Source organism: Eretmochelys imbricata, chromosome 6, assembly GCF_965152235.1.
Source record: "Eretmochelys imbricata isolate rEreImb1 chromosome 6, rEreImb1.hap1, whole genome shotgun sequence".
In the NCBI taxonomy this organism is placed as follows: domain Eukaryota; kingdom Metazoa; phylum Chordata; order Testudines; family Cheloniidae; genus Eretmochelys; species Eretmochelys imbricata.
This window is the reverse complement of record NC_135577.1, coordinates 59,265,991-59,290,174: the sequence shown is the minus strand read 5'-3', so window position 1 is coordinate 59,290,174 and position 24,184 is coordinate 59,265,991. Positions and strand designations below refer to the sequence as shown.

At 46.4% G+C, this 24,184-nt stretch overlaps 1 protein-coding gene and 1 long non-coding RNA gene across 6 annotated transcripts in view; one reads left to right on the top strand and one right to left on the bottom strand.

Annotated features, from left to right (window-relative positions):
- The window catches only part of PHF21A (PHD finger protein 21A), a 245,567-nt gene that overhangs the window by 185,992 nt on the left and 35,391 nt on the right, over positions 1-24,184 (top strand). For all 5 annotated transcript variants that reach the window (XM_077818598.1, XM_077818594.1, XM_077818597.1 and 2 more), the window contains one exon: positions 16,558-16,740. In XM_077818598.1, coding sequence (XP_077674724.1) covers positions 16,558-16,740 — 183 coding nt within the window. The remainder of the gene's footprint in view (positions 1-16,557; positions 16,741-24,184) is intronic.
- LOC144265714 (uncharacterized) overlaps positions 1-24,184 on the bottom strand; it is a 36,913-nt gene that overhangs the window by 8,140 nt on the left and 4,589 nt on the right. The window contains exons 2-3 of the long non-coding RNA XR_013346344.1: positions 23,937-24,078; positions 23,484-23,546 (exon numbers count right to left, since the gene is read on the bottom strand). This is a non-coding gene — a long non-coding RNA (uncharacterized LOC144265714). The remainder of the gene's footprint in view (positions 1-23,483; positions 23,547-23,936; positions 24,079-24,184) is intronic.

Genomic DNA, 24,184 nt, shown 5'->3' with positions numbered 1-24,184 from the left:
TGAGGGTTGGTCCTGCTTTGAGCAGCGGGTTGGACTACATGACCTCCTGAGGTCCCTTCCAGCTCTGATATTCTGTGATCCCAAGTGAACCCTGTCGCCCAATCCCAGCTTCTGGCAAACGGAGGCTAGGGGCACCATTCCTGCCCATCCCATTGATGGACCTATCCTTCATGAATTTATCTCATTCTTTCTTGAACCCTGTTATAGTCTTGGCCTTCACAACACAAGAGTATTGCACAAGTTATTATATAGGCAGTTAGTGGCAGAGCTAGGAATGGAACCCAGCTATCCTGAGTCATATTTCAGTGCCTTTAAACCCAAGAGAACATCTGTCCTCTTCTTGCAGTCCTCTTTCTCCTATGGACTGAATGAGACAGGCATCCTTTAGGACAAATAGTACGTGCTCGTATAATTAAAATTTAATTCAAAATTCGTATGTGAAATGGGGTTGAATTAGGGTTGTATGGGAGCCTTAATTCTGACATTTCCCAACTTTGGAATGCTTGACATGACAATCTTAATGTTCTTTTAAAATAGGGTTTTTATTTAATTTCCTAGAGTTTAAACAAACAAATGAACAAAATATTAAAAAGACAGTAATTCTATCATACAAAACCATACTTAGCCTCCCCCCTCCCCTCATGAGTCATTAATAGGCTTTGAACCCATGATTTTTAATCACGGGAGGAAATTTGTAGCCATAGTTGGCAATTATCCTCTACATCAGTGGTTCTCAAAGCCGGTTCCTCTGCTTGTTCAGGGAAAGCCCCTGGTGGGCCGAGCCGGTTTGTTTACCTGTCGCGTCTGCAGATTTGGCTGATCGCGGCTCCCGCTAGCCGCGGTTCGGCGCTCCAGGCCAATGGGGGCTGCGGGAAGCGGTGCAGGCTGAGGGATGTGCTGGCCGCCCTTCCTGCAGCCCCCATTGGCTTGAAGCAGCGAACCGTGGCAGTGGGAGCCGCGATTGGCCTAACCCGCGGACGCGGCAGGTAAACAAACCGGCCCAGCCCGCCAGACTTTCTCTGAACGAGCAGCAGATCGGCCTTGCTTTACACCATTGCTCTACATGGATCAGCCACTACAGTGAGATGGAACACACACTTTGCCAGTGTTTTACATAACTATTTGCTAAACTTCATAGGAATGTTGAGAATCCACAAGCTGCAGAAGAAAGCCATTTAGTGGACATAGGCAGCATAGCCAAGCACATAAATTTGGCACATTAATTCTCACAATCACTGAGACTGTGGCTGTGAAGTAGGTCTGCAATACAATATTAGAGGCAGAACTGCATTATCAGCTCTGCCAGAAATGGCCTTGTTTAACCTCTCAGTTACACCTTCAGGAAAATGCAGGGAATGATACTTTCCTGACTTTAGTGAGAGTGGAACAATGCAATAAAACGGAGGTTCTCAAAATTCAAATCCTTTAGCCTTTTAGCTTGCAGGGAGGTGTATAATGTAAACATCGTCATGGCTTTGACTACCACATCATAGAATTTTTTTATATACATGTGTGTATTCCATGTGTATAGTAGTACTTACAGCTCAGTTTCTTTAGTAAAGTAAGATCTGCATATTTTACAGGGGTCCTTCAGCATGTATGCTCCTTCTCTGGAACAGCCACTATTTTGTTTGTGTCTCCAACAGCAGAAGCGGATTAGGGTTTTGGGGGGCCCTGGATGGGGCCCCTCCCCACCCCTTCCACCTGCAGTCCCCCCACACTCCCCGTGCACTCCTGCCAGGGAAATGGGGTTGGGTTGCAGGGGCTTGCCTCTGACTCCTGCTGGGGAGCAGGGTGAGGTCAGGGGCTTGCCTCCTACCGGGGCATGGTATCGCCAGGCGGAGCGGGTTGAGGCGGAGGGATACCCATTTTCCCAGGGCCCCTGGACAAGGGCCCTGTTGGCCCAGTGGCTAATCCGCCACTGTCCAACAGTTTCATGAAGACTGGCAAATCTCCTGTTATATGCAACATTGTTGTAGCCATTTCAGTCCCAGGATATTGGAGAGACAAGGAGGGTGAGGTAATATCTTTTATTGGTCCAACTTCTGTTGGTGAGAGAGACAAGCTATTCTAAGGGACCAAAAGTATATGTGCTAACTACTTATTCTTAATTATCTGTTCAATCTAGTATTTAGCTGTGACACTCTGAGTTCCTTTCCCAGCCTCAAAGAAGAGCTCTATGTCACTCAAAGCTTGTTTCTCTCACCAACAAAAGTTGGTCCAATAAAAGATATTACCTACTCACCAAATCTCCTGCTACACAGTTTCAAATTAGCTGTTGGAAAAATTACTCCAAGGATTTTTTGTTTTGTTCTCCTTCAATTTGTCCTTAATTCAGTTTGTGAAACCAGTTTGGCAACCATTTATCAATGCCCTATTTATTGCACCTGCCAAATACTGTATGACAGCATGGGGCTGTGATCGTTATTATGGCAAGTTGGATTCAGTGATTTACAACAGTGGTGATATGAAAGCATCCAGGACAACTCCAGTTTCGAACCTTCTGGTTCTGGCTGGCATTGCTCCTCCAGCAATTAAACATAAAGGCAGGGCCCTGGCCTTATTACTGCATGCAGCCAACTATCAGGACAACTTACTTGCCAATTTTACCTCAAAGTCACATGAAAAATGCTGACTTAAGTTAAGACACTCCATTTCTGAAATAATTGAGCCTCTCAGACAGTACATCAGACATGCCCTTTCAAAGGAACAGCAGCAACAGTTGGTGTAGGGTTGCGTTTTGGATTGATGGTGCATTTCTTGACAGACAGACAACTCAGGTCTGCATCCCCTTGTCTCTCCAGATCAGTTCTTGTATGCATCTCTTAGAACAACCATTTGAACCAAAAGTAGTTCTTCGAGTGTTCACGTCCATTCCACATTAGGTGTGTGCGCGTCGCGTGCACACGCATCGGAAACTTTTCCCCTTAGCAATTCCCGTTGGGCTGGCGCAGCCCCCTGAGTGGCACCACTGCGCCGTGCATATATACCCCTGCCGCCCGACCCCCTCCAGTTCCTTCTTACTGTCCGTGGCGGCTTTGGAACAACATCTCTCTTGGATGACAGAAGTCCCTTAGTCTTTCTCATAGATAGCTGTTATCAGTTAGTTAGCATACCTTTGTTGTGGACACTTAAGTGATTAGGTGCTTGGAGGCTTCCAGCACCCACCCTGGGCTGTGGGGCATGCCGCAGGCCCACAGGTTTAAGGCTTGTGCCACGTGCCGCAAGCCTATGCCAGTTAGTGACCCCCACGGCTCGTGTCTATGTTGCCTGGGGGAAGAACATCATACTGAGCGGTGTACGATTTGCAAGGCATTCAAGCCAAGAACAAAGAAAGAAAGAGACTTTCATTTGAAGCAGTTGTTGATGGAAGCCGCAGTGCAGCCACCGGCCTGGAGCGCCCGATATCGGCTCCGACTTCCTTGGTGCGTAGTGCCCCGGAGCCATCGGGAGACCCGGCACCAGTTAAACACTGAAAGCTGTTGGCCCCAGAGCGCCAGACTAGGCCGCAGCACTGCTCGTCCTTCCCGGTGCAGCCCATGGCACAGTCAAAAGGAAGGCGTGGATGTTCCCCGCATTGGAGGCCGGCGTCTTCCAAGGTCTCGAGCACCGATAAGAGTGGGAAGGTTGATAGTTGAGCAGGAGGACCCCATGATGGACATTTTGAGCCCCAAAGGTCCATCTAGAATAGCGCTCCCGCTCATTAAGACCATCCAATCGAATTATAACACTATATGGCAGACCCCGGCCTCCAGCGCTCCAATGGCCAACGGTGTGGAGCGCAAGTACTTTGCCCCATCAAAAGGCTATGAATTCTTGTTCTGCCACCCAAGTCCATGCTCCCTGGTGGTCTTGGCAGTGAACGAAAAGGAGCGCCATGGACAACAAGCCCTGGCACCTAAGGCCAAGGAGGCAAAACGCCTGGACCTTTTTGGCAGAAAGGTGTACTTGTCAGGGGGCCTTCAGCTGAGGATTGCTAACCAGCAGGCCATCCTCAACAGGCATAATTTTAACTCCTGGTCAGCGGTGGGGAAGTTTAAGGACAGCCTCCCGCAAGGTTCCCAACAGGAGTTTACGGCCCTGGTGGACGAGGGCAAGGCAGTAGCAAAGACCTCTCTCCAGGCCTCCCTGGATTCAGCAGAAGCGGCGGCCAGAACAATCGCGTCGGGGGTGGTCATGAGGCGCTCGGCATGGCTACAGGAGTCAGGCCTGCCGCCTGAGGTCCAGAGTACACTTCAGGACCTCCCCTTTGAAGGGTCCAGGCTCTTTTCGGACCAGACAGATGCGAGGCTGCATAGCCTCAGGGACTCAGAGGCTACACTTAGGTCACTGGATATGCACACCCCAGTGATGCAAAGGAAGCCCTTTAAGCCACAGCCTCCCCCTCAGTGCCAGTACCAGCCTCGTCAAGGGCATGAACCTTACCGTAGGCGAAGCAGGGATAACAGGCAACGGCGCAATAATAACAACAATAATGCACCGGGTCAGAACCAAGGTCAGCACAGATTCCAGCCGGGCACTAAGCCAGGCTTTTGAAGGTGCGCTTGAGGACAGTGTACCAGTCCAATCACCGGATCCGTCCCCTTGTTTCCTGAACCGCCTGACCCGTTTCTCCCGTGCGTGGTCCAGCATTATGTTGGACCGTTGGGTCTTATGCATGGTATGGAACGGGTACTCGCTGCAATTCTCTTTCCTCCCTCCCTTCCACCCCCCTTCCCCGTACCTCTTCAGGGACCCCTCTCACGAGCATCTCCTAGAGAAGGAGGTTCGCTCGCTGCTGGAGGCGGGGTTGGTAGAGGCGGTGCCGCATGGACTAAGGGGGAAAGGTTTCTACTCCCGGTACTTCCTCATCCCCAAGGCCAGAGGGGGCCTTCGTCCCATTTTAGACCTGCACAGGCTCAACAAGTTTCTGGTCAAGGCCAGGTTCCGCATAGTCTCTCTGGGCACCATCATCCCTTCCCTGGGTCTGGGAGGCTGGTATGCTGACCTTGACATGAAGGATGCGTACTTTCATATCGCCATCCACCCAGCACATCGGAGGTTCCTGCGCTTCACCGTGGGCCAAGAACATTACCAGTTTGCAGTTCTCCTGTTCGGTCTAGCTGCGGACCCATGGGTGTTCACAAAATGCATGGCAGTGGTGGCAGCCGTCTTACGGAGGCAGAGGATCTGGGTTTACCCATACCTCAACGACTGGCTCCTGGCAGGTCGATCTGAAGCTGAAGTGCGGGGCCATGTGGATGTGGCCCGGAGATTGTTCCGTGAGCTGGGGCTCCTGGTCAACGTCCCCAAGTCCACTCTCGTGCCCATGCAGAAAGTGGAATTCATAGGCGTGGTCCTGGACGTGGTGCAGGCCAGGGTAAGCCTTCCAGTATCCTAATTCCGGGCTATCCAGCAAGCGATGGCCTCCCTTCGCCAGTTTCCAAAGACAACGGCCAGGTGCTGCCCGTGGCTGCTGGGCCACATGGCAGCGTGCATGCACGTGGTCAGGCATGCCAGACTGAGACTCAGGACTGTGCCGGCGTGGCTCGCTCGGGTGTACCGCCCAGGCAGGGACCCCCGGGACTTGGTAGTGACAGCCCCAAGGGACGTGCTGTGGTGGCAGTCCCAGCCTTGCGAAGGCATCCTCTTTGCCGCCCCACAACTGGACATGATGCTGGTGATGGACACGTCAGACCACGGATGGGGGGGACTCACCTGGGGGACCTCAGGACTCAGGGCTTGTAGTCTGGAGCAGAGCAGTCGCTCCATATCAATGTGAGGGAGCTCAGGGCTGTTTGTCTAGCCTGCCAGACCTTTCACGCCACTCTGAGTGATCACAGCGTGACAGTTCTGACAGAAAACGCTACTGCCATGTTTTAAATAAACAAGCAGGGTGGGGCCCATTCCTCACCGCTCTGTCGCGAGGCTTTCCTCCTCTGGTACTTTTGTATAGCCCACGCCATTCACCTCAAGGCATCATATCTCCCGGGGGTGCAAAACGAGCTGGCGGACTACCTCATCAGGTCGTATCGCATGCACGAGTGGACGCTCAGAGCGGACGTTGTGCTTTTGCTCTTTGCCAATGCCCAGTGCCTGCGGCTCTGCTCATTCCAGGGCCACAGATGCATTTGCGATCCCGTGGGGAGGGGGCTTAATGTATGCTTTTCCCCCGCTCCCCTTGGTACACAAGGTCCTGCTCAAGGTATGCAGGGACAAGGCGGCAGTGGTATTAATCTATAAACTATAAGCACTGGTTTAATCAATACTATAATACATGGAATCTTGACTTCCTGCTAAATATGTATTCAGAGAATCAAGTGCTTTCTAAATGAGTGGGCTTGAGTTTTGTTAACAAAAGGTTATAGGCTAAAACCAGCACAGTAGTTGCTGCATTGTTTCCTAAAAGTGCAGACTAGCCATTCAAATATTTCAGAGATTTCTATAAACCTTGAATCATTCTGTCAGTGGAATAATTTCTGTCCCCTCTGGCCTAGAGTCCTGCGTTATATCTCTGTATCCTCAGTCATATTCACTGATACAGTTCTTCATTTTTTACTGTATTACTGTTTTTTTACTATTGATAGTTGTACATTTGTCCTCCTTATTAAATATATGTGCATTTAGCTTTGCTACTCCTAAATTATGGCTTTAGTAAATATTTTCCAGTTTAAAGAATAAATATGTGGCAGTGTTCCTTAATCGGCTCTGTTGTCTACATTGTACATTTTGGTATCTTTCTGTTTTATTTAAAAGCATAGCTATTCTGTTTCCCATTCGGTAACAGCAGGATTGTTTTGAAGGGAATGGAGGAAGAGGAGATTGTCTTTAATAAATTCTGGCATAGTCAGCAAATACTTTTTTTTTTCCCAGACAAGAGTTCAGGTATTATTTGAAATCGTTGTTTTCTCTTGCTGTTTCATTCTCAGCAGTTGGCAAATCTTAAATCATAGAGAATGTTCCTAGTGCATTGTGAAAATGTAGTAGAGTAGACTTAATAGTCCACTTCCTGAATGTGGTGGAAAGTTACAGCAACTCGCTAGCAGGCAGCTGGTACATTGAAACAGAGCTAGCTTTGTTTCCATGGTAGAAAAAGGTATAAAATGGATAGCCTTGTAATATTCTCCCTCTCTGTTTCTGACGTTTAAACAATAAAAATGGGATGTCTTTTTTTATAGGAATAGTTTTTGGTGAGTGTTCTAAAAAGAAAATACAAAATCACCAAAGGGAATTTTGGGACATGGTGCAAAAGTTGTTAAATCCCTTGAACTCTGTGTGTGTGTGTGTGTGTGTAATATTGGTTAAAAATTTAAATAAAGTTGCACTTTAAAAGTGAGGAAAATATAGTTCTGCTTCAGAGAGCATTCCTGACAGGCATCTTATGAAAACCTTTGCATCCGAATTATCTGGATGAGGACAATGAGTGGACCCAGTTTTAAAAAATATATTTTTGTGTTTCTGGAGGGCCATAGTGGCCCAGAAAATTTCTGGCCTATGCATCATGGAAGCCAGGAAAAATTCTGCAGCCTGAGACCTGAAAATTCTTAGAACAGGCTTGCTACATGAATGAGACAATAGCATCACTGAGTATATCAATATTGATAACAATTACAATGGGTAAGAAAAACTCAGGTAAGATGCCAAGGACTCTTTGAACTCTTCAGTGTGAACAGGGCTTAATGAAACCTACTGATGACATCAAGGGACTAGGAGCCCTGAAATTATGCAGTAGACTTAATAAGCAGTGTTTGAGAAATGGGTTTTGAATTGGTCTGATAGTAGCCACTGCAGAGGACTGGCAGGTCTTCTTTGGATAGAATACAGTAAAGAAATAAAGTGAAGGAAGTGCTTGTCTACACTACAGGTTATGTCGGTATAACTTATGTCACTCGGGGGTATGAATAAGCATATAGCGTCTTCACCAAATGCAATGCAGCTGCACCGCTGTAATGCTTCTAAGTGTAGACTAGCCATTATTTTCCCTTTTCTTATGGGTGGAAAGGGGTGGTTGGTATTTGGCTTCAGATGGATTCAACCAATTTTAAAATGATGAGAAGCAGGCAACTTTTCATAAATGTCCAGTATTGAGAAAAAGCAACTACAGGGGAACTTGGACATATTTGAAACCTTTCCTTATGTGTGTCTGATGCAGAAAAAACTATCAAATTATGTTTGATAGTTTATCTGAGTTTAAAAATGTGAAGAAACTGTTAATAAAGAGATAAGAACGGGGACAAAAGAGTTGCAAATGTCTAGGCTTCCAGACCTTAAGGAGATATTTTCAAAGGTTTGTGCAGGGTTTTAGATATGTAATTCCTGTTGATTTTAATAGGAAACATGTGGTCATTGCAAATTTACCCTGAAGACTTGTATGTACTGGACACAAACTGATTCAAAGCTGATTAAGCATAGTCCTGGCAACATCATGGTTGAGAACTATTTTTTTACCACACTTCTAGCGTGATTTAATGCCCCAGAGTGGATAGGGATTTTTTTCAAACCACTATGCTGTCAAATCCAGCTCTAGCAAGGTTCCACTGCAATTGTTGAATATAGTCCCCAGTCCTGCAAACAGAGCTGTGTGGGTGGACCCTTGTGTAACCCAGGCCTGCTTGGTGTGGCTCTGTGTCCCCCTCTGTTGTCACCTAGCCCAGCTAGAGATGGATGAGTCTGTTACAGCCTTAGCTAAAAGGCACAGGGCCGCCCAGAGGGGGGGCAAGTGGGGCAATTTGCCCCAGGCCCTGGGCCCCGCAGGGGCCCCCACGAGAGTTTTCAGGGGTCCCCACAAGAGTTTTTGGTGGCAATTTGGCAGTGGGGGGGTGTCTTTCAGTGCTGCCAAACACACCCAGAGTGAAGGACCTGCTGCCGCTTCTTCCACTCTGGGTCTTCAGCGGCAATTCGGCGGTGGGGGGTCCTTCTGCTCCATGTCTTTGGCGAAGACCCAGAGCAGAAGAACCCCCACTGCCAAAGACTCCAGGCCCCCTGAATCCTCTGGGCGGCCCTGAAAAGGCATGTGGCTTTTAGCTCATGCAGTAATGGCTCATACACCTGAGCTTCAGGAGTCCTAGGTTTGATCCCACCTGTTGATGACTGGTATCTGTCAGCATTACACTTGCACTTGGCTGGTAGATCACCATTGACTTCAATAGGCTCCATGAGTGTGCAAAGATTTGCCCTCACGGATCTGACTGCATAGAATGTAATTGTTTTCAGTGTGGTACAAACTGGCCCCATTGTAGCAAAGTTTGAAAACTGTTTCAGACATGGCTGTGAGCTCTAATATGGACAGGTGCCTTAGGAGTTGTGTAGTAAACTGTCTGATTTTGCAGGTGAAACTAAATTATTTGTGTATGTACAATTCACAGCTGCCCTTGGTAATGAATAATGAACACACTGTTCTGTGGCTCTCTGGCTGTGGAGTAATTTTGTAGCTTCAATGCAGGTGTATTTTTATTGACAGTTAGAAGGAATTTAACTGACAGAAGTTATTGGTCTCTCCTACAAACTTCAGTTTTACTGGTGGTTCCTCCCAACTGAATATCCTTATAATAATTATGGATGGTAGAAAATGAGGCTATCAAGCAGCTCTCAGCATGCTCTAAAAAGCCAGAGTAGACTTCCAACAAAACAAGTTTTTTCTGCTTACACTATCTGTCCTGTGCCAAATATGCAGTCATCTTTTTCCTGCAGGGTAATAATGAAAGTTTGCAAGTGTTTCGCTCCTTTTTTCCCTCCCCAGATCTCCTGGGCTTTGTTTCAGGACCTGGGGGAGGATCAGTTGTGAATGTGATGTGACTCACTTGACTCCTACTCTCCGAAATCCTGTTCTGATTGGCTGTCACCTTGCTGTAACTATATGGTTTAGGAGTACGCAAGCCTAACTGCCTTTTTTTTCTCCTTTTCCTACTGTTCCCTTCTGTTGTAAAGAACACTGTAGGAACGAGTTCTTGCATGGTTGCTGCTGGTTTCCTTGAGTTAGGAAATCAGTAGAAGAACACCATTATCACTGAATTTCTTATGGATGGCTTCTTATGGACCTGTTTGTGTCGGGTACAGTAATTCTTTAGTTTCCTGTGCAGTTTTTATGTGGAGTTCATTTTTGGCAGGTATTACAAATTTGCGTTTATATTTTGTCCTCTGCTGTGTTCTCCTCTCCTCCCCCTCAATTCGGGTTACTTTCTGGAAATTTGTTTTCTCAGTTCCTGTCTCTGCTTGCTGACATGGCACTTTAGCTTGTTACCATGGTTGATGTTTTCAGAAAGCAATTTTAGATTATTGTTAAATTGTTAAATTATGAATGGGCTGACAGACACAGACCAGTTAAGTCTCCATATAAAATTCTTGAATTAAAAAAATATTTTTTACACTACTGTCTTTACTGTGTGCAGTAGGAGGAAACAGATTCAGGCATTGTTAGTCCTTGGCAGTTTTTGGCACTTTGTAAATACAATAGGAAGTTGTTAATTTTCACTTTGGTCATTTTCAAACTCCCAGTTTTTCTGTGACTTTGGATCTGCTTTTCTTTTAATCTCAAGTATCTGGCATACAACTGTGGAGAGAGTTGTCAGCTGACTCTCAGAATATCAAAGAGCATTTTTAGCAGCCAAATAGCTTTTGCTTGATACACTTGATAGTTGCTGAATTCAGTCATTTGCAAAAAGGTCAATAATGTGAATTCACAAGTTTCATTGTGTACCTAACAAGAGTTGAATTTCCTTTCTAGTGGACAGTCTCTCTGATCTACTTTTTAAAGTTACAGATATGAAACCCTCCAATTTGGCATTCCAAACCGACTGCTTTCTTTCTCTGGGAGGTTGGTAGGTGCGAACGTAGTCTTAATTTCCCTTAGGCAGGGAATTTGGAATCAAAAGCATGGATTATTATAGCTAGAGTTGTGTAGAGGACAGAAGTTCTGTTTTGCAAAAGAATTTCAGTTTGCAAAATTTAGCTTTGTTCCAAATTGGTGCAAAAACCAAAAATTTCAAAGTTCTCCGCAAAGGAAAATTTCCCCCTTCTCCCCTTCCAAAAAATTGTTTCGGGTAACTCAAAATGTTTTATTTCAATTTTGACTTTTTAGAATTTTGTATTATAGTATACCATAACAGAAAGTAAAAATTAGTTTCAAATCAAAAAATCAAAATGATTCATTCCAAAAACATCAAAACAGGATATTTTTGACATTGGTAGAACTTTTCTTTCTTGGTTTTAAAAAACAAAATTCCAGCAAAATCGATTCAATTTCACAAAGCGATTTGATTTTGATGGCATTGCATATCCAATGGAATTTAATTCCATTAAAATTTATCTACTCCATTCCAATTTTAGCTGAGCCCTTTCTACTAGGCCACCATTCTTCCCATTTATTTCATTGCTCTTGAGGCGGGCACGCTGTAGAGTTGGATTGGAGCGTTTGACCTCATAGTCAAGAGGGATTTACTTGTTTCTCCTGAGACTTTGAATCTGCCCTAAATTGACCATGGGAGGGGGTATGTGGAAAGTAAGATAGCCTTTTCCTGTGCCACCCAAAATACTGAAAGTATCCCATTCATGTTGTACCCAACCCTAGCCTGCCCTAAGGTGCGAGTGTGAAGCTGAGCTTATCCTTGAGCACAGGTTGCCCATGTAAGGCAGCTAATCAGTCCTTCAGCCTGTAAAGTGATCCTCTGAGGATGAAGAAAAGCTATCAGGAGAGGGAACTTTTATATTAAGTCATCCTTGCCTTTCATAAAATCTATAAAATAGTAGGAAATCTTTACCCTCCCCCCGCAAAAAATGCCTGTACCATGATTTCTCCCCCCACCGGTCATCAAAACTGTTTGCCCTACTAGACCTTCTTTGTGGTGGTGGTGGTGGTGGTGGTAATTAAATTTTTTAAAAATACATGAAAAAATGTTGAAGTTGCAAAGTCAAGGAATCAGAAGTTAGGAAATGTCAGAATTAAGGATGCCTGTGCAGCCTTCATTTGGACCCCTTAAGTAGAGCAGGAGTTCTACTGTAGTTAAAACTGAGATTCGCTTACTGTTTAACTGTGAGTTTTTTGAGGTATCCAGTATTTAATTACATGGTCACATACTATTTTTTCCACTGTCTCGTTCAGTCCACAGAATACTGTATATTCTGGGAATGAATCGGGATTGTGTAGTGCATGAAGCTGTTGTCTGTACAATCCCACCCTCATCTATTTTAGATGTTGAAAGATATATAATGAATTTTCTGGGTGCCCAAACAACCGGGGGCGATATTTGCAGAACTTCTGAGTACTCCTTGATTGGGGCTGTATTTTGAATGCATACAATGATTAAAAATGCTAAGTAGTCTGAAAAATCAGGCCCTAGGTGTCCCACCCAAATTAGTAGACATTTTTTACCTTAATTTCTCTATGCCTCTGTTCCCAATTTATAAAATGGGGATAATAATGCCACCTCCTCTGCATAAGGGTTTTGAAAATAAATTCATTGATGTCTGTGAAATACTTGGATAGTACAGTGAATGCACCTTGGAAATGCCCATGAGGAAATTAATAGTTTTGCATTCAGTACAGGGGTTGGATCATGGGTGGCACGTGAACCACTGGCTGGAGGAGGCTAAACCCCAACCCTGCCCCTTCCGGCCAAGGCCCCGCTGGAGTCCAGCCCCACCTCCCATCAGAGCCGCCGCCCCCCTCCCCCCCACAGCCGCTGGCCCACTTCCACAGCTAGCACCCCAGCCCCAAAGGCGCACTGGGAGAGTGGACAGCGCACGGCCCCATCCTCTCAACCCAGGGGAGCAGGAAGGCAAGCGGTGCGTGGCCCCATCCTCCACAGCTCAGGAGGGCGGGCAGCATGCAGCCCCAGTCCTGGAGTGTGGGAGGGAGGGCAGCACGTGGCCAAGCCTCCCCAGCTCCGGAGCGTGGGAAGGCACGGCCCCAGACCCAGAGTACTGGGGGGCTGGATTGGGAGCCAGGAGGACTACTGGAGCTGCAGCATCACAGCAGGGGGTGGGGTCATGCCTGGTTGTTTGGGGCGGCAACGCCTCCCCCTGCCTATGTGACCCGCTGCCCATGGGTTGGATGATGTATAATAGATAAGACCTGAAGCCACACTTTGAATGAGGAGGATAAAAAGAATATTGAGTAACAATACAGTCACTAAGCACTGTCCATTCTGTACTCTGAATGAGATAGGGGTCTGTGGAAAATATAGTGTGAAATCATTTAATTAAGACTGTCATAATGCATACAAAGACAGGAGCCTGTGATGGGATCTATCAGGCCTTTTTGGTTGCCTGGGTTTTCCTGAAGCAGTGGTGGTCTCAGGCCTAGGCTGTCTCATAGGAAATGGATGGATTCAACCCCTACAAGATAAGACTGACGGCCTGCGTTCTCACACCCAAGAAACAGGTACAGGTTTTCTTGGGATTGACAAGCTGTTACTGAAGGTTCATATCCCATTTTGCAGCTCTTTTGGCAGATCTCATGAAAGCCACTGCAACCAGAGCAATCCAGTGGATAACTGAATGTAACAAGCCCTTTACCAAAATAAAGACTTTCTTCTTCAAGTGATGGTCCCTGTCTGTATTCCGCTGAGGGTTAAGCACATGCACCATATGCCTGGAGCCAAAGCTTTTGAAAGTAGTACTGTTCTGTGGTCTAAGCATGTGCCCTATTCTGCCTCGTCTCACCAGAGGTGATAAACGGTGCGACAGGCTGCCAGCGTCTCCAGTTCCTTCTCAAGGCCACATGATCCAAGTCGGAGCTTCTACTCCTATCATCCTCGTGATGAACTTTCCAAAACTTTCAAAACTATCGTTAGTGTTGTTTGTAGTTTAAATTTCTTATCTGTTCCTGCATTTATTTTTTGGTTTTTCTTCGATTCTTCCTTTCATGCCTGATTTAGAAATTGGGACGCCACTTCGACAGTGTTTCCCCCAACTTTACACCCCCGCCCCCGCTTCCACCTCCGTAATGTGGGGCTGGGTACTGGATTATGCTGAAGACGCTGGGTTTCAAAACCTGTCCTTCCTGCCCTCACTAGTTTTCCATCACCAACGAGCACCACCGCTGTTTGTACTGCTTGGGGGAAGCCCATATTGCGTCCAGGTGAAGTATGTGCCTCTCCTGCCCATACTTGGGAGAACCAGAGTCTCCGTTTTAGGAAAGACCTTATGGAGGCTGCCATGGGAGCAGTATTAGATCTTGGATGGGGAACCCCCTCCTCTTGCCCCCCCAGTACATCAGCCTGAATAGGCGAAGCATGCCCCTTCTGCCGCAGAACCTGCATCAGGCTCCGTTGGTACCAGTGCTAAGAACCCCACACTGGGGCTTAGCCATGAACCAAGGAAGGATGCACATAACCATGGCAGTAAGTCTTCCTCCAAGTCTCAGAAGTACTCTGCACCGTCCATGGGTTATGGCTAGGCTGATTGGCAAACTGGGAGCCATGATGGCTAACCCCTCCTTTACTACTTTCCATAAAGACAAGATCTCTTTATGCCTTCACCCCAAGTTCCTACCCAGGGTGGCTTCCCAATTCCACCTCAATTACCTACCTTCTTACTCAAGCCTCGAATGAGAAAAGAAGGCTTCACTCATTCGAAGGGCATTGGCTTTTTACCTTGAGCAGACAAAGCTGTATAGGAAATCCCCTGGGTTTTTCATTGCCATGGTGGAGAGAATGAAAGGGCAAGTCATTTCCACCCAGAGAATCTCCAAGTGGGTCTCGGGGTGCATTATGCACTGCTATCAGTTATCAGGATGATCCCCACCTCGACGGATTCGGGCCCATTCCATGAGATCACAAGCATCAACTACAGCCGCACTCCACAATGTGCCCTTCACAGATATATGCAAGGCAGCCACATGGAGTTCAGTACACACCTTTTCCACACACTACACTCTAGTGCATGATTCTGCAATGGACGCTTGGTTATTTGTTACTCACCCTCAGTGGAATACCATAGGGACCATGGCTTGAAGAAGAAAACGAGATTACTTACCCATAACTGGAGGTTCTTTGAGATGTGTGGTCCCTATTTGTATTGCAAACCTATCTTCCTCCTTCCCTCTGCTGCGGATTCAACAGCTCTGTGGTAGAGAAGGAACTGGAGACGCCGGTGGCCCAACCGTCCCTTTATCACCTCAGGCAAGACCATGGCGCATACACGGACAGCTGAACAGTACTACTTTCAAAAGGTCCGGCTCCGGGCGCATGGTGCATAGGCATAATGCTCAGTGGAATACAGATAGGGACCACACATCTCAAAGAACCTTCAGTTACAGGTAGGTAACCTCATTATCCTATGTCAACTTCCTTCGGTGCCTGGACTGCTCATGCTCGTTTTTACTGCAAATTCAAACTTCCCCAGTTGCTTTGGGAACAGTGTTTTCATATAGTTCTCAAGGTGTGGAACATCCAGTATTATACCTAAATTGGAAACTGCAGTGAGGAGAGATTAGATACTCCACCATCAAGCAGGAGTGCTTGTCCATCAGATTGGCTGTAGGGCCTTAACATTATTATCTTTTAGGGGTTCCCTTTGACCTAATAATGGATCATGCATCATTTAAATGGTTGCAGATGATGAAGGACAATAATCCTGGTGTTACTCAGTGGTATTTGGTGCTGCAACAATGTGCCTTTCATGTGCAAAACCAAAGGGGTTCACATCACCAAGGTACAGTTTCCTTTCCCCAAGATAGTGGGCTTATTGCAGAAGTGGGAGATTGGGCCCTAAAGCTCGTTCTGCAGGGGGAGGTGTGTGATGGGGTCTATCAGGCCTTCTCTGCACCCCTGCTGGAAGTGTCAGTGCCCTGACACTCCCAGCTAAAAGTAAACCTGTTCAGACCAGGCTACCAACAAGATTTAGTCCTCCAGAGGCCGAGATGGGCCTGGAGAAAGTGAGCAATCAGGAGCTAGCAGACTAGTTAAGAAGGCTTGCCTGCTTCTTCTGAGGGATCCATGTCTCATCCAGTTCTCAGTGCAGGATGAGACTGGGACAGAGGAGCAATCAGTGCCAACTCTGAGACTCTTAATAAGTCTGTATTGATCATGTGCCAACTGCAATTTTCAGAAGCTTATGAATTGGCCAAATTTTGGTGGTTTTCATAGGGACAGCAAAAAGCCCATCTCTATCACGAGGGCAACACCCCTGCTAAACTTAAAGCCCCTGTTCCAAAGCATGGAGACAAGTCACCCATTAGGCGAATGGTAGTGTTGGGAATAAAACCCCTGTCTCATGAGTCCCAATCCAGTGTTCCATCTACTAGACCACGCTGGTTCCCAAATCCTAAAAAAAGAAATCCTGCTGGAACTTCTGAACAAGACTTTTTCAGTAAACACTTTACTCTTTCTTCTTAAGCTGTGTGGGAGAAAAGGATTTATTTTAGGCAGTGGTGGGGTCAGGATTTCTTTTATTTCTAAACATATGACGTATTTCTCTTACCAAAGTGACAATATGAATCCTTTGCGTTTTGCCGCCATAATCCAGTAGAAAAGGTCCTAAAACATTATCCTCTTATTTATTTATTTATTTATTTATTTAATATATATATGCAACTAAATTCTATAACCATTTCTGTTTGTGTTTCTGTTCATCTGGTAGAAGAGAGTGGTGGAACAGCTGCGGAAGAATCTGATTGTAAAGCAGGAACAGCCAGATAATAAGTTTCAAATACAGCCATTGGTACAGTCAGAAAACAAACTACAAAATCCACAACAGCAACCACTACAACAACTTCAGCAGCAGCAGTCTACTGCACCCTCTCCAAACCTGATTGGATCACAGGTAAAAACACTGGAAGCCTTTCTGTGATATGTAGGGCATGTTGTTTATTTAGGGTGAAATTCATCTCTGTGCAGACGGATGAGCATAAAGGCTAATTTAAGTCCTTGAAACAGAGTTCAAGTGGGACTTAAATGGTGTGTAGGCCTTGTGGTGGCCCTCTGCGCAAATGGATTTGCCCCTTTGTGCACATACAAGTGGGGTTCTGTTCCTGGTCCCTTCTTTTGCTGTCACTTCTAACCAAAGTCAAAATAAATTGCAGTTTATGATTTTTGTTATTTCTGTTAAAAGCAGGTTCAGAACCTCCAAGTTCAGGAATGGAGGAAGTACCACCTTTCTAAAAAGTAAATGTTAACCAGTATTTCTTCTAGTATGCAAGGGCAAGAATTGTAGCCCATAAGGCATCTGTACATAGTGAGTCTGAAGAAGCAGTTAAGGTCTATTATATCAGTATGACTCACCCCATACAGTGGAACAGTTTTCTAGTTCAGTTGCACAGAAGAGCAGAGGTTAAAACACAATGCACTGTAGAGCAGGTCATGTTTACATAGGAGTATGGTAGCATTCACTCTTGGAGTTCCCTGAAGTATACGATTCTTTTTTTTAAACCTTCAAGGTCTACTCTTCATGTAAAACTTATACTTAGAACTAGGTATTCTGTGATCTCATAAGTCCCAGTTCAATAAAATACTGAAGTACTTGAAGTTAAGTATATGCTTTAGTGTTTTGATGAATCAGAGTAATAGTTCTTCTTCGAGTGCTTGCTCATGTCGATCCTTTCTAGGTGTGTGCATGCCCATGTGCACCGTCGTCGGAGATTTTTGCCTTAGTGGTATCCATAGGGTCGGCAGTGGCACACTGGAGTGCCATGTTCATGCATCGGTATATTAGGCACTACTGACCCTGTGCCCTCTCAGTTCCTTCTTACCATCCCTGATAGTTGGTCAGAGCACCTTATCTTGCATTGCAAGAGTGTTAGCAGTTCTTAATAGCCCATTGTCTGTCATCTTTGTATATAGTTCTTAAGTAGTTAGCCATTAAGTTAAATGTTAGTTTAGTTGCTGAAGTCCTCGCTGGGACTTTGCCCCAGAGTAGGGCATGCCCCATTCCCCAGGCTTCAAACCGTGTTCGTCATGCAACAGGCCAATGTCTGTTAGTGACCCCCACAGCAGCTGTTTGAAGTTCTTGGGAGAATTCAATATAAAAAACAAGTGTAGGATTTGCAAGAACTTTTGTCTCAAAACCCAGAAGGAGTGGAATATCCGTTTGAAAGCCCTTCTCATGGAGGCTGCACTTCGTCCGGCGTCGGAAGCCTCACGATCGGACTCCGCTTCCAGCACCGCAGCATTGGTGTGGAGCACTCCGCCTGGTACCATTCCCCCTCGGTGGTGCCCGAAAAGCATCTCCATGACCTAGGACCCCAGCCCTGCAACCTCGGTCTCCAGCCAGAAGACCCAGTTCTCCAGCAGCATGCCCTCCTTTTACAAGGCATGGAACACTGGAATCGAGGCACTGATCTCCATTCTCTCAGTATCGGCCAGTCTCTCACCAGAGATCACCCTGGCGCAGATCCCTATCACCTAGATGATCTCCCATGCATCGATCCCCACCAGTGTGGGACCGCTCACCATCGCAGCACTGGTCTCCGCTGTCCCAGTACCGCTCAATGGACAGATGCCGATCCCCATCCTCTCAGCATCGGTCTCCAGCAAGGGTCAGCCAGCAGACACAGGCCTCCAGAGCCCCACCTTGGTCACTGGAAGGTGATTGGTCCGAGTCGGAGCCAGAATTCAGTCCCTCACCAAGGAAGTATGGCTTTCAGTCGGCACCAGAGATCTGCACGACATCTGCGGTCGCGGCATGGCAGCAGGGCCAGTGGCCGGCTTAATGGCCTTATTGGAATCCTTGGGGTATACGAATGATGCCGGTTGCATACTCCCACCACTCCTCCCTAGCCGCCTCGGACAAACGACACCTAGCACCGGGTTCGGAGCACAGTGCAGAATCTGACATGGGGACAGCACAACAGGTGCCAATGCCTAGGGAGCCGTCCACAGAAGGGAAAGGGGAACCCACCCCTCCACCTGCAATGCTCTCATCGTCTTTGTTGCTGGATAAAGCGGTGGCAGGGCCCTCCCAGACTGATAGTCTCCCCCCAACGACTTTAAAGAGCACCACGCTCTCCTTAAGAGAGTGGGTGACAACTTAAACCTGAAAATTAAGGAGTTGGCGGCAAGTGGGTGACCTTTTCAATGTCGTATCTTCTACTGCCTCGGCCCGCATCATGCTGCCAGTCCACCCAAGGGTCCTCGGGATCACTAAGGAGTTGTGGCAGACCTCTTCCATTCTGCCCACTTCCAAAAAGGCAGAAAAGAAGTATTATGTCCCCACAGAGGGGTGTGAATATCTCTATATGCACCCACCTGCTGGGTTTCTGGTTGTGTCCACAGTCAACAAGAGGGACAGGCAGGGACAGGTGAGCAGCACACCTAAGAATAAAGACTCCAAGAGACTGGACCTTTTTAACAGAAAGATTTATTTGACGGCCAGTCTGCAATTTCAGGTGTCCAACCACCAGGCCCTGTTGGGCAGGTACAGTTTTAATCTGTGGAACTCCCTTGGCAAGTTCGAGGAGGCCCTCCCACAGGACCACACCCAGGAGTTGGCCACAATAGTGGAGGAGGGCAAATCAATGGTGAGGGGCACCCTCGAGATGGCCTAGGACGCAAGGGGCTTGGTGACCAGGGTTGTTCCCTCTGCAGTGGTGATGAGGCGCAGCTCTTGGCTGCAATCCTTGGGTTTATCTGAGGAGATGCAGCACACTCTCCAGGACCTCCCGTATGAGGGAGCAGGGGCTCTTCTCTGAGCTCATGGATGCAAGGCTGCATGACCTTAAACTCCCATGCCACCCTCCACTCCCTGGGCCTTCATGCTCCACAGCAGGCTAGGAAGCAGTTCTCTCCTCTTTCTCCTCCTAGGTCCTGGGAGCCTCCCCAGAAGGGCACTTATAGGAGAAAGGACAGAAACAAGGGGTTTAAATGACAATGCCCCTCGTCCTCCCATTCGCTTGCTTAGCCCAGCCCTTCAAGACACCATGGGAGCCAAAGACAGGCATTCTGAGGGTGTGCTCAAGGATTGCACCCCAGTCATATTCCCAGATCCACCCTCCTACTTTTTCCTCAACCGTCGCGGCCCTTCCAGTCAACCTGGTCCCAAATAACCTCGGACCGTTGCATGCTCAACGTAATATCTTCAGGCTACACCCTACAGTTCTTAGCCTCCCCTCCCTCCGTCCCCCTTTCCCGTTCCTCTTCAAGGACCCTTCTCATGAGCAACTCCTCTCCCAGGAGGTAGACCACCTCCTCAAAATGGGAGCAGTAGAGGAGGTCCCTCGGGAAATGCGGGGAAAAGGGTTATACTTCCATTATTTCCTAATCCTGAAGGCAAAAGGGGGCCTGCGACCCATCCTAGACCTGCGACACCTCAACAAGCATCTCAAAAAGTTGAAGTTCCACATGGTTTCCTTGGCCTCCATTATTCCCTCCCTGTATCTGGGAGACTGGTATGCTGCCCTCAACTTAAAGAATGCATATTTCCATATCTCCATCTTCCAAGGACACAGAAAGTTCTTCCGTTTTATGCTGGGCCAGTGCTGTTTTCAGTTCACAGCACTACCCTTTGGTCTTTTTTCAGCCCCGAAAGTGTTTACAAAATGCATGCCATCAGTGGCCATTTACCTAAGGCATTGGGGTATTCAGACTTATCTGTACCTCAATGACTGGTTCATCAAAGGCCAATCCTGGAATCAGGTGCAGCTGCACCTCATTCTGGTTCACTCCACCTGTCATGATCTAGGTCCGTTAATAAACAAGAAAAAAATCAACTTTAGTTCTGGTGCAGCATATAGAGTTCATTGGAGCAGTCCTTGACTCTACTTGGTCCAGAGCCTTCCTCTCCGGAGCCCGATTCCGAGCCGTCACAGACCTGATCTCATGCATGCGAGGCCACCCTCTCACCATCGCTCAGGTTGTTGGGTCACATGGCAGCCCATACTTACGTGGTCCGCTACGCATGGATTCGCCTCAGGCCCCTACAGGCTTAGCTGGGGTTGGTCTGTATCCCCAACAGACAAAACATAGACCTTGTAGTCTAGGTACCGAACCACATACTGTCATCACTCACATGGTGTTTGAATCTCATATCGGTGTTGGAGGGAGTCCCCTTTGCGTCTCTGGCCCCGTCGGTTACCCTAGTCTACAATGCCTCAGATCTGGGGTTAGGGTGAGCAGACGTCCCGATATTTAGTTGTTTGTCCCGCGTCCCGACCGATGTACGGTCGGGACGCCATTTGTCCTGATATTTTGCTTCGGCGGCACTCCGCCTTTTTTTTTTTTTTTCCCCTTGGGGCAACAAAAAACCTAGAGCTAGCCCTGGTGGCGGGCTTGAGCCTGTGGCTGCCCCCCCATGTGTCCCGATATTTTGTTCTTGTCATCTTGTCACCCTGTCTGGGGTGGGGAGCCCACATGGGAAATCTCAGCATGCAAGGTTGTTGGTTGAGTAACAATTGCTTCCTACACATAAATGTCAGAGCTCAGAGTGGTTTGCTTGGCCTGCCAAGCTTTCTTTCCTCATATAAAGGGCAGGTTGGTTCAGATCCTGACAGACAACACCGCCACAATGTTCTATATTGACAAGCAAGGCGGATCCCGATCGTCAGTCCTTTGCCAAGAAGCTCTCAGGCTGTGGAACTTTTGTGTTCAGCATGCCATTCATCCCTTAGCTGCACACCTCCCCGGGGCCAGGGATGCGAATGGTTTGCTCCATTCGGAGGTGGTCAGCATCACCTTCCAGAGATGGGGGACTCCCCGAGTGGACTTTTTTGCGTCCATTACCCCATTACAGCTGCTGCTCCTCCAGCCGGACCTGCTGTCCCAGAACCATGGCAGTTATCTGCACCCAAACCTCACAGCTCTGTACCTGACAGCTTGGCTGCTGCATGGTTAAATGCGGAGGAGCAAGATGCTCGACTGGTGTCCAACAGGTCGTGTTGTGCAGCAGAAAGCCCTGTACCTGGCCAAATGGGAGCAGTTCACATGCTTGACCTCGAATAAAGGTATTCAGCCTGAGCAAGCCTCACTGCAGTCAATCCTAGACTATCTTCTGTATCTCCACGGCCTGTCTCTTTTGTCCATTAAGGTCCACTTGGCTGCTATTTCAGCCTTCCATCCACCACTCCAGGGCAGGTCGGTTTTCACTCAGGACATGAAGGTCAGGTTCCTCAAGGGCCTGAAGTGCCTCTACCCCACATCCGGGACCCCGTCCCTCCGTGGGACCTGAATAAAGTTTTCCCAGGTTATTGGAAGATACTGTCATATCTGTCATGGTGAATCTCAAGTAGGAGCAGAGACATTATTTTATCTCTGTATTTTGCGTTGGTGTGACCACTGCTGGATTACTGTGCCCAGTTCTAGTGTCCAGAATTCAAGAAGGATGTTGATAAATTGGAGAGGGTTTAGAGAAGAGCCAGCGAATGGTTGAAGGATTAGAAAACCTGCCTTACAGCGATAGATTCAAGGAGCTCAATCTATTTAATTTAACAAAGAAAGTTAAGGGGTGTCTTGATCACAGTCCTTAAGTGCCCTACATGGAGAACAAATATTTGATAGTGGGCTCTTCAAGACAGCAGAGAAAGTTATAACTTGATACAATGGCTAGAAATTGAAGCTAGACAAATTCAGACTAGAAATAAGATGTACATTTTTAGCAGTGAGGGTAATTAACCACTGGAACAATTTACTAAGGGTTGTAGTGAATGTTCCATCATTGGCCATTTTTAAATCAAGATTGGATGTTTTTTCTAGAAGCTCTGCTCTAGGAATTATCTTTGGGAAGTTCTATGGTCTTTGTTGCACAGGAGGTGAGACTTTGTTGCACAGGAGGTTATAATGGTCCCTTTTGGGGTTGGATTCTATGAATAAGAACAATGGCACTTGGACAACATCAATAAGCTGAAGGGCAAGGGACACTGCCATTGGAACAGAATGAATGAACAGTGTTGCATCCTAAAAACTATTCTAATCTCAGTTACACTGATATAAATCTGGAGAACCTCTGCTCGCTACCATTCACACTCTGCCGTGTTTCTACTGACTAACAAAACGTGCCTTCTCTCCTAAAAGAGAAAAGCCTCTGTACCTACTAGGAAAAGTAAAATATTTGCCTCTTTTTAAAGTTTCCTGATTTTTTAAAGTTTTGTAACTAACATATCTTCCAAGGCACTTAGCAGAATGAATTTTTTAGGTGAAAGTTCAATTGCAATTCAAGTTAGGACTAGAGACAACCTAATTAGAGGTAAATATACTGCCCTAATGGTAACGTTTTACTATAATCCAATATTGTATGATTTGTAAAAAGCAGCAAACCTGTTTTTAAAAAATCACATTGCTATGGATGTGAAATTTTATGGTCTTATTGCTGATGTTACATCAGTATTAATACATAAACTGAAATATAGAAATATTCACATAGAAATATTCCATCTTTAGCTGCCAAAAAATAATTAACATGCAGCAACGTGACAGAGGGAAATTCATTATCTGGGCTCTGCTGATTAGAGGTTTGCTTTCGTTATATACTATCTCACTAGAAACCCTTGATAGAGTCATGTCTTGTATTACATGATTGATTACATTTTTCTTTAAAATGTATGTGGGTGAATGTAGTATTAATAAAAATGATCCTCTTACTGTTATATCTCACTGGAACACTTTGTTCAATGCCACTCCACAACAGGAAGGAGGTCGCTTGTACTGGAGAGAGTAAAGCAGAGGTCAATAAAGAAACTAGATATAAAGAAAGGTTAAGGGAGTTATTCTTATTCTTGTGATACAGAAGACAGTGTTATAAATGGGATTGATAAAATTTATAAAGGGTCAAATTCACTGCTCGTGAAATAGTTCACATGTGAGGGGTTCAAAAACTAGAGTATATCGTCTAAACAGTAGGAAATTGGAAGAATACTGGTAATTAAGGCAAAATAAATTCCCAAATAATGTAATAAATATACTGAAAAAGTTACCTTGGAAAATAATTGAAATTACACATGGATTTATTTTTTAAGGAGGGGAAAGAATGGTGAAATTAAAATAAGCTGACATAAAGCAGGCATGTTAGCACCAGAAAAAAGTGTCACCTGATACCTGGCCCAATATTTCTTCTGTTCTAGGGCATAGTAGCACTTGCATCAGAGAGATGCAGGCCATGGTTCTCATTTTCTACTGGGAACATCTGATCATTCCACCAAGAAGTCTGGAAAGATGCAGTGACATCAGTATAGTAGATCTGATGAAAAAGAAAGCAAGTTCATTCACCAGTTCCTTTAGCTGCCATTTGTCTTCATTTTTTAAAAAATGTATATTTTGATCTGGCATCATGTGGAAATAGTTGC